At 37.3% G+C, this 16,544-nt stretch overlaps 1 protein-coding gene across 15 annotated transcripts in view; it reads right to left on the bottom strand.

The window, feature by feature from the left end:
- The window catches only part of LOC123504332 (calcineurin subunit B type 2), a 36,208-nt gene extending 20,165 nt beyond the window's left edge, over window positions 1-16,043 (bottom strand). For 2 of the 15 annotated variants that reach the window (XM_045254767.1, XM_045254769.1), the window contains exons 1-4: window positions 15,632-15,662; window positions 10,407-10,450; window positions 4,701-4,740; window positions 4,082-4,093 (exon numbers count right to left, since the gene is read on the bottom strand). In XM_045254767.1, coding sequence (XP_045110702.1) covers window positions 4,082-4,093; window positions 4,701-4,740; window positions 10,407-10,450; window positions 15,632-15,647 — 112 coding nt within the window. In that variant the 5' untranslated portion in view covers window positions 15,648-15,662. Of the gene's footprint in view, window positions 1-4,081; window positions 4,094-4,700; window positions 4,741-6,146; window positions 6,294-10,406; window positions 10,451-15,631; window positions 15,663-15,868 lie in introns of those variants that run through there. The other 13 variants (XM_045254773.1, XM_045254779.1, XM_045254768.1 and 10 more) reach the window with 10 other exon arrangements.
- Between the last annotated feature and the right edge of the window lie 501 nt (window positions 16,044-16,544).

Genomic DNA, 16,544 nt, shown 5'->3' with positions numbered 1-16,544 from the left:
ACCAATTTGGAAACTAGGTAACAAATACTTGATACCAGCTCACAGATCTCTAATAATTATCTTAATTAATGTATATCAAATTAATTAATCCCTCAAACCAAAGTTGTTTCAATTTAGCTGTACCATGAGTGAAATGACAAGAGTACTATTGCAAGTAGAGTGAAGAAGCATTACAAGGTACACTAGTACTTTCATTTGAACCTTAATATAGGAGTCTGACATAATTCCTACAAGAAACAATACATCCTGTCTACACTGAACATATCAAGTAGTTAGAAAAAGATGATATGATACTATTAATATCTACAAAGCCCAAGAACCATCTGCCTAAACATAAATATTTTTTGTCTAGCCCAAGACACACACACACACACACACACATTTCAATATACACAAGAAGTCACTAATCTTGTAATCTTGCAAATCTCTCATGGTATTCTAGAAATTTCCTGCAACTCATACTCTACATAAATTCTTAGTTATTCTTCCTATATTGACAATGCCATTCTTTCAGTTATCATTCTCACTTTTCCTAGTATATTTGAATATCATCATCAAAGAAAAGTGCTGAATTTTGACACTGCATAGGGCAATACTAATTGTACACATCAATTATGTAAAAAAAACTCAATAAAATGCCTATAGCAGACAAAATTTATATGACTATGAAAACAACTTGTAAGTAATAATTTCATGCTTATGAGTTACCTTATCAGTCCTGTCCTACTAACTGCACATCATAATTCTTTAAGCACTCACTCTACCTGCTACTGTTCTTCCCCATAATCAAATCACATATATAATTGTCTGTACTCTAATACTTCACATTTTATGTCTGGTAGTCTTATAGATAACAAAGAAATCAAATTATAACAGCTACTTATTCAATGACAAAGCAAATGTAAAATTATGGATGAGAATGCATTAGCTTTATCATCATGCCCAGCAGCAGAAATGGATACTAGACAACAGGAAGCTTTCTATACCACTCTTAGGTACTTTGGTCATAAACTGGAAGGGGAGAGACATCGCTGCTCTGACATCTCTCTCTACCATGATGCAGTGCACTAACTAATCCATTATATGTTCATAGGTCTGTAAAGATACTTTAAGGTTATCTGTGAAGGGAAAACTGTCCAGAGAGAAAGTGTTGACAGTCAAGAAGACATGGCAGGCAGTATGCTCCTGAGAAACTTCTACATATGAAAGGCAAATATCAGAAAGGAACGGGGAGATCTTGTTTATTCATCTTCAACACCATACAAGATGATGTTACTGGCCCAAGTTGCAGACTAGTGACATGATACTCCTTCAGCAATCAGTGCAAAAAGAAGTGATATAAAAAGCTTATCCAAAGTTATCCATCAGCAGCTAGACATTCAATAACGAGTCATTTCTCCTTCAATTTTAAGACAAATTTTCAGCATATAAGGAGGTATGCCAAAATAGCCAAATCTCTCTTTTTTCTAAAATACAATAGTACATGTTAAATCTGGTTATTGCAAATTATTTTCCTCATGGGTGTCTGCAGGGGAGCAAGAGGCCATTCCACTTGAGAGAGAGAGAGAGAGAGAGAGAGAGAGAGAGAGAGAGAGAGAGAGAGAGAGAGAGAGAGAGAGAGAGAGAGAAAAAAAAAAGGTGGTCTGCTACACAGTGTACACCTACATAGTAATCCTTTGTCATAACATATTGCAATATAATGGAAAGTGCTTGGCACACTGTACAGTCCAGACCAAACCATAAAAGTGTGTGTGTGTGTGTGTGTGTGTGTGTGTGTGTGTGTGTGTGTGTGTGTGTGTGTGTGTGTGTGTGTGTGTGTGTGTGTGTGAGAGAGAGAGAGAGAGAGAGAGAGAGAGAGAGAGAGAGAGAGAGAGAGAGAGAGAGAGAGAGAGAGAGAGAGAGAGAGAGAGAGAGAATCACTTCATATCAACATGTTTCAATACAGTTGTCACTTACTGCATTACGCAATATTTTACATTTCTCATCAATGACATTACACATCAACAACACTCACATGATACGTTTCATTATGAGCTGTAAAATCTCCAAGTAATATTCCTTAGTACTCTGATTTGTGATTTAGTTCATGATAAACAACACTTTGACAACAATGTTATAGTAATATGACAATGTATATTTAACAGCTAATGTTTTAAAATTTCACATAAGCAAAAATCCCTGCAGATACCCATGTGTATCCTGGTTTCTTTTGGAACTGTAATATTTATCTATTTACATAACATCTTTCACCCTCAGACTATAGTTCCTAAAAAAAATAGTTCACAGCAAAACTAAAATGTTGACAATATTATGCACTGAGCCCTTGTAGTAAAGGTGTAAGGTAAAAAAAATATAGCATTATGCATTAATTGATCAATAAATAAACTGCTTACTACATGACAAACAAATGTTGCTTAAAATCTACTGAAAAATGAGGACACATGCAAGCTGTCTCCCTGGTTGTGGTGCGCTGCAGTATGGCACCTTGGCAACACACATCACATGGTGCGCTGCTGAGTGGGGAAGGGCCATTATCATTGCCTCACTACCAGATAAATTCCGCAATTACCCTTAAAGTGGTTTTGGAAAAAAAGGCTAACATACAGGCACAAATAAAAATAAAAACTTGAAAGCAGCACATCTGAATAATAATAAATGCACAACAATAATACATTTAAGTATATAAATATGTAGCTACTTCAGTAAACATACCCATGTGTAACTGCAAGGAATCTTGGTCTATACTTGAAACATCTTGGAAGCAATCTTGTAATTTTTTTCTCTCTCTTAGCATATTGTAAAAGTTTGGCCACAATGAAGCAACAAATTCTACAACTTATTTTCAGGGACTTCCTTTCTTCTAGAAGCCAAGTATTATTGACAACATTACATGTACATGCTCCCATATATTGTCTTAAAAAGTCTTTAATTTTTTATGGAATTCACACCAAGATATAATACAAATATCTGTACGAATATATGTACTTATGCTGGAAGCTTTGACACCCCCATACACTTGTATTACACTTCATATCATGCCGTGGAATAAATGTTGAATTTATTTGATGCTGGTTCAATTATTACCAAGATTGATTCTGAGAAATTAAGAAAATTTAATCAAATTTGGATGGGATGACATGCAAAAACTATACATCAAATAGATTGAAAACACAGCTACGGGCATATGGCCAGGTCAAGGAAGGGGACAACATAACTTAAAAATAATAAAAACAGATTTAAAATATTAAAATTCAAAATATCAGCAGGGTTTATGATAAACATATAAACATAAAATCACAAAAAGACTGTCTGATGTGTGAACCGGCTGGCCTTTATAAGTAGGTATATGATTACTTTTTCATTGTTCTAATAGTGACTCCAATATGAGGAGCTGTTCTTATAAGCCTAAGCAATATCACCTAGCATATGGTCACCAGAAAGCAATTGAGGCATGTAACTTTTGCATCAAACATTTCTATTTGCTGATTTTGGTGGTAATGTAGACCTTAGTCCTGTTACAAATTAAAGTCTGTTTCTTAGACTTTCTTTGTGACACTGCATTATTATTACTATTATCATTTTTTTGTTGATGCACCTTTGAATACCTCTGTGAGAAGGAAAACAGTTCAGACCCAACTATACTTAGGAGTTCCAAAGGAGCATATCTGATAAAAGGTGAATCGGTTATCATTGTCTACAGACTCACCACCACACAAGCCCTATGTACATCCATGCTCTGCCTCATTACGGGGTCAGCTCCCCATTCTGAGGCAACACCTTCCTAGTTGCTAACATTACTGGGAATAAGAAGTACTCTAAACAAGCAGTTTATTAGAAACTGGGCCTAAGGCTACTCAGTTACTGTAAAAACATCCATGTCCTCGTGACCCATTTATTATGAACTGTTTTAGTATCAGATACATTCCAGTGTCTACAGACTTTTATGAACACTACCATTCTAGAACTACATAAAAGGCCCTGAGATAGTTTACGGCTCAAACTCAGGAAGCATACGTACACTCTAATACTTATACATAGCAAATACCTAAACATAGCAATTACACTAGAATTGTATACGTACATTGATCTGTCCCTATAAATTCATCCATGGTAGCATAGAAATTATATTATAGACCTGAAATTTTCTATATATGGTGACATAATTATGAAAAAAAATTATTTGGCATTACTAGAAATATATTCCAATTTAGGTCCCTCATTTTTCATGAACATTACTTTGATTTTTTTTTTTTCAAATATCTCAATTATTCAAACATCTACAAAACACTAAAATATGTTTCTTTTATTGATTTGAGAAATGTTGAAGTTTCTTCAACACTTTTTTTTTCTGATCAATCAGAAATTGTGGCTTTGACTACGATAAAAAGTGAAAGTAGTACATAAGTGACGTTAGTGTTAGTATCATTAAAACACATCTCATGAAGCATAATATGCATACTCTAGCATGTCTCCCTACTGATGTGAAAACAGTATCTGGAGAATCAATCACAGAGCTGTTTAGCAGCTCCTCATTTCAACTGTTACTTCAGTCAAAGATGAAATCATTCTTAAAAACATCAAGACAACTGATATGAAGATTAATTTTATGGTTATTCTGAGCCACAATCTATGTGATCAATAATTAGAAGAGCCTGAGCATAACACTGAGACAAGCAGCACTGCTCAAGACAGGTACTTACAGTTGGAGCACATCTCCATTGGCAGTGAGGCCTCGTTACCCTGAAACATGACAGATTGCTTGGTTTATAAGTACTTCTAAGGAAAATGCATCACTATTAAATGCTACTTCTGCATTCCATGAAAAAGAAACCTTGGACTTGGAAACAAGTTAAGGCAGTACTCTACACAAATCAGTGAATCATTGAAGACAATTTACAGTCAAATCTCCTAAATTCATACTTCTATAATGCAATATTGCTCATAATTTGTAATGCATATGAGCTACACATTTGCTAAATTATATGCTTATACTATCATGTTTTTGTCAATTCTCATTTATTAAATATCAACTCAGAAAGATTAAGAACAATGTTGCATGGATCCTGAACATTGAAGGGCTAAACTACTTCAGTGCATATCAGCCAAAGTTAGTTCTGCATTTCTGCTTTATGTGTTGTCAATAATATATATATATATATATATATATATATATATATATATATATATATATATATATATATATATATATATATATATATATATATATATATATATATATATATATATATATATATATATATATATATATATATATATATATATATATATATATATATATATATATATATATATATATATATATATATATATATATATATATATATATATATATATATATATATATATATATATATATATATATATATATATATATATATATATATATATATAAATCTGAACTAAATGAGAAAGTATGGTGGGAATTGTAATCTTAGAAGCATGCATAGCTCCTAATGGAGGTGTTCTAGACCTTTACCTCTAAGTAATGAGTCAGTGCCAAATCACTATAAATAAATATAGCATCACATTTCTCTAAGTATCTGCACACAATCTAGAATGTCTACACTTGAATGGAACCTGCCACCTAACAGTAAGGGGGATGCAGAGGTGACCTCAACAATACTTAGCATTAGTATTACTGACAGCATTAGAAAGCAGACCATCACATGTGGCCATGACTAATGTTTTATCTGATTGTCTTACAGTTTCCTATCAAAATGTGAATCTGCAGCTTATTTAATCTAACTATGTCACTTCTATATTAATTAAGTTTATACAAAAGTGAAAATTATTAGTATTTAGAAGAGATTTTTCATTTACTTAACTACATCATATTTGGACAAGGGCTTGAAATAACAACTGGCATTAGAATATCGATATATTCAGAGCAACCTTCGCTTCACATATAACACACCATAGTCTGGTGCGTCGAAATAAAAATATAAAAGTAGGGAATCAGGTGATGTCAAAATCATTGATTTCTGGACGACCTGCCGCCCCCACCACCACCACCACCTCTCTCCTTCCTCCATCACACAAACCCTATCTCTCTACCCCTTATTACATTACGCTACACGACAACCTCAGACTGATAACCCTTTCTAAACACAGAAACACCAACTCACCATATTGAAAGGCTTTTAAGACGAATGAGGAAAATAAATAAACAGTGCCCGCGTACACTGAAGTCTGCTCCTGCTGTGGCGACGTCCGTTTGTGAGCTCAAGACGACTTGGGCTTGGGAGGCTCCAGTCTTCACCCCCACCAGCTGTCTGTTGCAACCCCACTCGTACTGCATTCACCCTCATACCTCACACAAAAAACATTCTTATATTTATTAGCATAAAATTAAGCTGCTATCTAGTAAATATTATCAATGATATATATTTTCAAGATATCTTGCGTCCGATACATTGTGGCCCGAGCCTGCGCCTTAGTAGGTGGGCTGGGGGGACACAAGGGGTGACGACGGCGCAATCTCACATGCGTGTGTGTGTGTGTGTGTGTGTGTGTGTGTGTATGTATGTATATATATATATATATATATATATATATATATATATATATATATATATATATATATATATATATATATATATATATATATATATATATATATATATATATATATATATATATATATATATATATATATATATATATATATATATATATATATATATATATATATATATATATATATATATATATATATATATATATATATATATATATATATATATATATATATATATATATATATATATATATATATATATATATATATATATATATATATATATATATATATATATATATATATATATATATATATATATATATATATATATATATATATATATATATATATATATATATATATATATATATATATATATATATATATATATATATATATATATATATATATATATATATATATATATATATATATATATATATATATATATATATATATATATATATATATATATATATATATATATATATATATATATATATATATATATATATATATATATATATATATATATACATACATACGAAAGACATTATCAGATAAAAGTGTAAATAAGGTAAAATAAGGAAGGAGGACCGTGCATGGGCGATAAGTAACTTTTGTTATAAACATATAACATCATAATGATCAACCAAAATTTACTCGAAAGATTTCACACGTTTTGTTAAAGAGTATATAATATCAAGTGAGAATAATAAAACTCGTTGCCTGAGATACTTCGGTAATCTGAATGTGTGTTACTGGGATGAGAGGAGGACAGAAAAGAGCAAGAGATGATGTGGGCATGAGAGGGAGTGTTATGCAATGAAAGAACAGAAAATGAAGCACAAGAGGAAGATGGGCATGGTAGACAGGGATATTAAAACAGGAAGTGTTTTAATATGAGAAAACTTAAATGAACTGTCAGGGGAAAACGCCTCAGAAAAACTTGCAACACCTGTGGAACTTTGAAGAACAGTGGTAATGTGACAATTGTAGTAGGCTACCGTGAGTGTTGCGGGGAAAGCTTGCAGTGTTCTTGAAAATTATACGTAAGATAAAAAGGACTGTCTAGTTATAGTGTCTGGTGCAGTTGTATTAATTAAAAGAAAAGAAAGAAAGAAGAAAAATTGAAGACACTAAGCCAGATCAGAGAATTTAGTACAATCTTTTAATTCATGGCGAGATTTTCGTGCTCGGCCACTGTTACACACTAACGCATCTGAATTTTTCACTAATTTTTACTTATTTTCAGGTTAGACTCGAGTGTTCAGTAGAGTGTCGTTGTAGGGGAGAGGGAGGAAAGGAGAGGTGGGTGGGGAGGGGGTGGCGTATGACCATGGGCTAATAATACCATAGTGATCCCCCCTCCCCTCTCTCCCTCTCTCTCTCTCTCTCTTTCCCAGTCCCCCCTATTTCCCCAATCGGAGTAGTACCATCCAGCTCAGCCTCATGTGTTTTAGAGCAATGATTTCACACTTTTAACCGAAATTCTCTCACTCTTATTGTATCATTATCATTAGTGTTGTTATTGTTGTTATTTTCTGCTCATATTTTTCTCTGCTTGTAGGTAAGATGTGTTGTGCTCTCCTTCATCCAATCTTCTTAAAATAGTTCGTGTTTTATATTATTGTCATTATTATCATTATCATTATCATTATCGTTATTTTCACATCGATCTGTTGTACCTCGTCATTTGCTCATAAGCCAGACCGTGTGTGTTTGTGTCTAACGTGGTGGACAGTTTCGAGTGCCTCTGATTATACAATATGATTGATATCCGGTAGTATTAATGTTTTTAAACGCTTTCAAGGGCCAAAGAGATGACAAGTCGGGCTCTTATATGCGTTTCTTTTCCACTGACGCTGTGTAGTAGAATTTCACAGGGAATGATGACAATACTCTAGAACACCAGAACATCTTCCTTTAAATCGTAATCAAAGCGGATGAAACAAGACGCTGAGACATTTTGAGACAGTGAACCTTCTTATTTTCACAACAAAAATCATGTCAATGTACGGAAAGGGCGTCGCAAGTTAGTATTACTCATATTTCTCTCCCTCAGCAGTGAGAGATCGTCATTACACAACTGTTAACACTATACGGAGATAATGTCACGTTCTAACTGTAGGATCGGCAGAATCTCGCACCCCGAGACTGGTAAACTATGTAGTCATGATACTGATGAGAGCAGCTACATGGCACGTCATGCGCCGTGATATGCAGTGACACGTCAGGATCGTGAGCATTAGTAGGGAACTAATTAAAGTTAACAGAAGTGCAGTGTAGTGAAATATGCAGGTGTTTAATTGCACACACACACACACACACACACACACACACACACACACATACGCACACAGTACAGCTTTAGGGATATATGTAGTAAGATGAAAGTGAAAGTACAAACCCAAGGCTGAGTCAGTGGGTCACGCCCATCACGTGTACATGTACTTAACCCTAGTCTTGTGAAACACACACACACACACATACACACACACACACACACACACACACACACACACACTGTTATCGTGGAGGGACTTCTATCACTATACAAAAACCACGGTTCTCTTCAAGACACTCATTAACTATTGACTTCAATGACTTTATGGTTCTATTCGACACACACACACACACACACACTCTCTCTCTCTCTCTCTCTCTCTCTCTCTCTCTCTCTCTCTCTCTCTCTCTCTATCTTATCTCTGAGCAAAACAGATAAGCTATGACCCAGTTACGGAATCTTTATTGATAATGAAGTAACTTTCTTTCATTTGGCTTGGTCAGGATAGCAGAATAACCAAAATAGATAAAAGCCTAAATCTTTCAATTTTTCATTCACAACTACCTTTAAAGGCCACAGAAATGATTTACCGAATTCTCAAGATTGTTTTGCCCGTCATTAATGTAGAAATCTTGTTAATTTGTCACCACAACTATACACATATCCTTAAGAACCCGTAGAACTTCAACTAGAGTCCTTTGAAAGCAGTCGGGGTGAATATAGAAGTGTTTCAGATAATGATTCGAAGAGGCGTATAATAGGATAGTGTGTGTGTGTGTGTGTGTGTGTGTGGTGAAGTGGGGAGGAGAGGGAAACAAAACACAGTAAAGGCTTTTAAAAGGTCGCCTTTCATTATCTTACTCAAAATAAATACCAGTCTTTACCCAGTTACAGGGGAATGAACGCATTATCCTATAAACACAGACACTAGTAGAGGAGAACAGTAGTTTGCTTCACCAGCGCACCACCAAAGACCAACCTAGCAACCCCTGTCCCACTTAGATAATTAGACGCTTTGGTTATAATAAAACATACGTTAATTAGAATTATTACGTGACTCTTATATTTCTTCTTCTCCTGTTATTGTTGTTGTTGCCATCGTTACTCTTATTACCATCATCATCATAAACATCACTGCTATCTACACAACTATCTTCATCTCACTACATACAAACATCTACGTATATACATAAAGATGCTGCTAAGTCTGCGTTCTATGTAGTAGTTGCTCATTATTACAAGGTGTTGCTGTTGGTGGTGATTTTAACTGATGTTTCTTAATAGTGGTGAGCTTGAATATTTGTGTAAAAGTGGTGGTGGTGGTGGTGTTAGTCTAATAATCTTATGAGTAGTGGCGTCAGTAGGATAAGCTGAACTGGATAGCGAAGCATGACCTAACTTTAACACTTTATCCTTTATCCTAATTCTGGGTCAGCGAAGTCAATAGCCCCATCCACTACAGTAAGTGCTAGTACATTCACATGCAAGACCGCTAAATTTGTACTCTTTCGTTCTTATTGGTGAAAGTAACACTGGGACGGATACAGTGGGACTTACAGGGACATTAATGGCACTTACTTTCTTTGGGCGTGTCATTTCGGCGGCTAAGTCGGCTGAGCAATCTGAAATGAAGCAGAAAAGTAAAGGTAAAGTTAGATTATTTGTTTAATGGTATCAGCTTAAGAAGAATTGTCAGTGCATGTGTTATTTTCCTTCTCCTAATTTTGACAATCATGAACACGAGAGAGAGAGAGAGAGAGAGAGAGAGAGAGAGAGAGAGAGAGAGAGAGAGAGAGAGAGAGAGAGAGAGAGAGAGAGAGTAGAATAAATATCACGCACACACACCCAAAAAAAAAAAAAAATGTCCAGCTCAGTAAACGTGTAATCATGATGACGATGAAGGGTAACGCAAATCACAGGTATAAGGCAGGTGAGAGAACACACACACACACACACACACACACACACACACACACACAAGTTGTCGGCAATGGAACAGGTGGTGAGGCAGAATTAGCACCAGCTGGCAAGGAAGGGGGGAGAGCTGACTGAACACTCACACCTGCATTGGACCTCTCGATCTCAAAGGTACAGTTTATGAAGTTAGCACGCACCGACTCCTCCTCCATCTCATCCATCACCAGTGCCTTTAGTAGCTCCTCCCCTGCTAGACCAGAAAGGGCTTTGAGAGCGACAAAGGGGATGAAAATGTAAATCCAGTAGGAGTGAATAGATCATAAGAGTATTTGTTTAGGTATGTTTGGATGGTTATCTGTTATTGGTGTGATCTGAATAAGGAGTGTAAACAAATGTGGGTCATGGTATATCGGTGAGGTCTCGAATAATTTACGTCTGTTTTGCCTTCTTATGGGAAATACTGATACTAATACTGATATTGATACTGTTACTAATACTGTTACATTTATTGGCCTTCCCACAACACATAAATCATAAAAATATGTAACAAATGTAAAGTTCCGTTGAGATGATGCTCTGTTACGGACCTGGAGGTATATTCAAGCTGAAAGAGAAGTAGCAAGATGTGTCCAGTTAGCTAACCCACTTCGAACTCTTTTATATTGAAGTTTGTTTTGAGAGACTACCATGTGAGTTCCTTCTAGATGATGCTCTGTTACTGACCTGAAGTATATCAATTAGTAGAGAGAAAAGTCCCCAGTAAGTTATTTAACTCACTTCAAACTCTTTAAATTGAGTTTAAAGTTTGTTTTGGGAGAGTACCATGTGCGTTCCTTCCAGATGATGCTCTGTTTCGGACATGAAGTATATCAATAAGTAGAGAGAAAAGTAAGAAGACGTTTCCAGTAAGTTAGTTAACCCACTTCGAACTCTTTAAATTGAAGTTTGTTTTGGGAGAGCGCCAAGTGAGTTCCCCCTTCCCCCACCTTTTTTTATTGTACCCTTCGTCACCCTTAGTCAACCTCCTTCACAGGCCGAGGAAAGTTTTTATAGTGTATGAAAATCACTGTAAAATTAATAAGATAAATGAATATTCTTGAATAATTCATTGCAAGTGGTCATTTATTACTGAAATACCATTGTGGAAATATTATGACATTCTCTTCCTGTGTATGTGTGTGTGTGTGTGTGTGTGTGTGTGTGTGTGTGTGTGTGTGTGTGTGTGTGTGTGTGTGTGTGTGTGTGTGTGTGTGTGTGTGTGTTCAACTGAAAGACTGCTCGACGGATGTCTGGCTTCCCTGTTCACCAACTCAGCACACTATAAGCCTCACCTTCAGTACAAACCTTCCTTATACAAGGCAAGAGAAAGGCTCACGTTGTCCTTTACCTTGTGCTACCAATGACGTCTCTCTGCGTTTTGTGATTTGAGTTTAACCCCTTCAATACTGGGGCGCATTTTTACCAGAGTTTTAGGTATGATTAGACGATTTTATTTACATTATGTAGAATTTATGGAGGTCAGAAGATTAACAGGTAAAGTCTTCACTATTTCAATACCCGCATAAAGTTTTGAAGCTGTATAAAATCACCAAATAGTAAGAAGAATGAATATAAAAACGTGTCATGGTACTGAAAGGGTTAAACGTTCCATTGATCGACTTCCTAACGTGTTCTCTTGATAGCTTTGGTTTCCTTCACCGTATTAGCTTTTTGATTTACGTCTTCATACCTATCCTTCCGGTTTTAATTGTTCTGCTATGCAGGACCGTGTGATTTGTTGACTGGATGTCGAAAATCAGCCAGTCAAGGACAAAGAAAAGCCAGAAACACACAAAATCACAATTCCATGTCTAATTTTCACAGGGAGACTCTGATGCATACAAAACTACAAGAACATATAGTGAAGAAATAACAGCTTACTTCTTAATCTCTTCAGTACCAGGACGCGTTTTCATATTCATTCTGGTTACTATTTGGCAATTTTATACAACTTTAGAAACTTATGTGGAGATGAAAATAGTGAAGACTTTGGCTGTTACTCTTCTGACCTTCATTGACCCTTCCTAGTGTAAATAAAATTGTCTAATCATAACCAAAAATCAAGATAAAAACGTGTCAGTATTGAAGGGGTTAAGACCAGCAAAACAGCTATATTTACACACAAACCTTACGCAAGAGTACTGCACACACACACACACACACACACACACACACACACACACACACACATCTAAATACATACGTTACTCATCTCTTATTTCACTCCTCACCTTCAGTCTTTCGTTTTCCTCATCACCTTTCTTTTATTCATTCATTGCTACTCTATAGTCTTACAAATCTGCAATGCGTAACGTATGATTGGCACTTCCTGCACAGCAAGAGTATGGCAGTAACGCATCTAGTTTTATAGTGAGGATCAGAAGGAGCGATGAATGGTATGTGGGGCAGGAGGTGACGGGTGACAGCCTGCCGTGGGGTATAGCGGGCATGAGGGTGGGCTGTGAGTAGGTGAGAGCCAAAATATCAGCAAGAGCAGCTACACTTCCTTGCATTAGTCAACAGTTGTGGCATATGGAGATGCGATTGAAGAAGGGAAGGAGGTGCCACTGATTTTTTGCTATGAGGTATGCCCAAGGGAAGTATTTAACAGACTATTTGTACAGAGTTTGTGTATATTGGCAATGTTTCTTTCTTCTATACGTGCTGTGTATGGTAATTTGGTACTTGTTTTAGGGGTTTATCTAAGGAACGAGGAGGGAGGTGGCTAGACTCTTTGCTATGAAGTATGCCCAAGGGAAGTATTTAACTATATGTACAGAATTTGTGTATATTAGCAATGTTTCTTATTACGTGCTGTGTTTGACAAATTGGTACTTGTTTTAAAGATTTGCCTAAGGAACGAGGAGAGATGTGGCACTGACTCTTTGCTATGAGGTATGCCCAAGGGAAGTATTTAACTATTTGTACTGAGTTGGCACTGTTTCTTTCTTATTACGTGCTGTGTATGATAATTTGTTACTTGTTTTAGGGGTTTATTCAATGAACGACGATTCATCACCAAAGTGTTTGATAGACTACTGGTTTACTGTGTGTGGTTTAGTTTGGGTTTAGTAAACTTGGAGAGGATTGCTTGAGTGTTATTTGCAGTTAAAGTTCAACACACCTCACTTGCTGCCTGTATGCATGAAATAATCGCTTGGGTGTTGTAACTTTGTTGGCGCGGACACACACACACACACACACACACACACACACACACACACACACACACACACACACACACACTCTCTCTCTCTCTCTCTCTCTCTCTCTCTCTCTCTCTCTCTCTTTCCTATGCATGATTTATGTGTTAATAACTTCAGCTGTGACAAAGTACGGTGGCTGTGTGCATTGCTCACTCTTAATTGCACGGAGGACCCTCTCTTCCCTCCCCATCCCCCTCCTATCTTGCCCTTCAAAGCTCAGTTCGCTGCCAAGTATTCTCCATTTAAACCATTGGCAGCCGTGTTGTTATTGGCTGATACACGACTCATATGCCTGCCGCTAGACTGCTTCCCAGGTTCTTTCGTTTCAAAAAAAGGGAGATTGATGCTCGTGGCTCACCTGATCCACCAGACCCAGGAACACGGTCAGCTCAAATACCCAGAGTCTGAATTGAATGAGTTAAGTCATATAATTATTTGATCCATGAAACGACAAAGCTGTGATGAAAATTTGGTATAATGTCCTCTCTCTCTCTCTCTCTCTCTCTCTCTCTCTCTCTCTCTCTCTCTGGATTATTTTGTTTTACTGATCCCCAATAAAGATGAATGAATGAATTGATAAATAAACAAAACCTGAAAATAAATCTATTTGATTGACTCCTTTCTCCTCCAACCTATGCGAGGCAGCAGGCGCGGTAACATACGGAAAAATAAAATGTTTCTCAACACACGCGCGCGCGCGCGCACACACACACACACACACACACACACACACACACACACACACACACACACACACACACACACACACCTTAACTTGGGTGGTAAAACATAGAACCAACACCGTGACAGGGAGCGTGCTGAAAGTGAGAGGTGATTTAACCCCTTCAGTACTGAGACACATTTTTACCTGATTTTTGGGTATGATTAGACGATTTTATTTGCATTAGGGAGAGGCTATGGAGGTCAAAAGATTAATGGCCAGAATCTCTATTATTTCAATCCCAACATAAGTTTCTAAGGCTGTGTAAAATCGCTAAATAGTAAGCAGAATGAATATTGGCATGGTGTATACTGAAGGAATTAAATGGTGAGAGAAGGCGCGGATGTAAAGGGAACATTCAAATGCAATAAGATTTTTGATGATTGTTCATGGAAAGGCAACATTGTGCAATGGATCATCTGGGAAACATAGCTGGTTTGTTTGACGAGGAGTCCACCAAGGTGAAGCCGTGGGCGCTCAATGATAGTAATGATATGAAATGCGCGATTTTACCAGTATGGAATGATGATGTGGGATATTCGTTGGGTACAAATTTAGATGAAACATTGATACAGAATGGGAAGCGGCAAAGTGGCCGACCACCGACTCCTCTCACCCGCCTCGCTCTGGTCCCTGAGGAGTGTTGATGTCAATGAAGTAAATCTCAGACGAGTGTAAAGGCTATCATCTTATATATTGTACTAACGTGACTCATCGTAATGATACACTGCATGGATGGAAGGAAACTGACAATTAACGATCAGTAATGCAAAATAAGTAACACTTCTTCCATCTGGATGAAAGGAAGACGACCAGCAAGTGAGCAGTGTTGGCCACAGCGCCACGCCAGGAAGGAGGTTAACCTCGCGACATTCTACACTAAAGGTTATAGAATATTTCTAACTACAACATGCACGCACCTTTGATGTGTCGCATTACATGACTACTGACGAGCCACTGCGCTACGATAACCAAACATGTATTAGTTTCCCAGCTGTAGGTTCACATGTTTGGCGCAAGTAATATCACGACTCTGTACTGCGCAGAAACACATCACGGGTTTGCACGACACATAGAGCCTAAACGGAGAAAGAAAACACGAGCTCCTTATTATAAGAACAATCATATGCAGTAGAAGATTCACCACAACAATTTACCCTCTGTAAATACACGGCGGACTTTCCCAAGAGGCGGGTTTGGCGTCGCGAGGCCCCACGCGTCACCCACCTTGGGAGTGCCCGTTGAAGAAGGAGCTCAAGGGCGGCCCACAACAACCACCTTCTGCAGGGCACAAGAGCCAACTGGCGCTGCCATCATCACCTTGCCTCCACCCTTCCCGGTGTCGTCAATCATACCCTGCCTTCCCCTCCTCTTACTCCCATCTCGCCCATCGCCTGCCCTGCCCTGCCCTACCCTACCCGTATTACCCTCACGCCGAGACCTCGTCACGCCAGCCACCCTGCGCCTCACACCTACACACACATATTTCTCTCACATTTGGATGCAATTACAGCTTAAGAGAAATATATGTATGCTATTCCTCCTCTCCCCCTCTCTTTCTGTGTGTGTGTGTGTGTGTGTGTGTGTGTGTGTGTGTGTGTGTGTGTGTGTGTGTGTGAGTAATCAACTGTATGTATGAAAACAACGGTAATGTGGTCGCATTAACTACAACAGAGGTGGTGGCGGTAGTGATGGCGGTGGTGGCGGCGGCGACAAGGATGGCAGTGGTGAGTTGTTAAACGTTAGACTGAAGCTTCTCTCGGCCATTAGTCACCCCAGCCAATAAGTCTGGCTTCATTTTGGTCACGGTGCTTCATCCACCACTCGCAGCCG

The sequence above is a fragment of the Portunus trituberculatus genome, chromosome 15 (genome assembly GCF_017591435.1).
Source record: "Portunus trituberculatus isolate SZX2019 chromosome 15, ASM1759143v1, whole genome shotgun sequence".
In the NCBI taxonomy this organism is placed as follows: Eukaryota; Metazoa; Arthropoda; class Malacostraca; order Decapoda; family Portunidae; genus Portunus; species Portunus trituberculatus.
The sequence above is the reverse complement of the archived record's forward strand: the minus strand, read 5'-3'. Positions and strand labels throughout refer to the sequence as shown.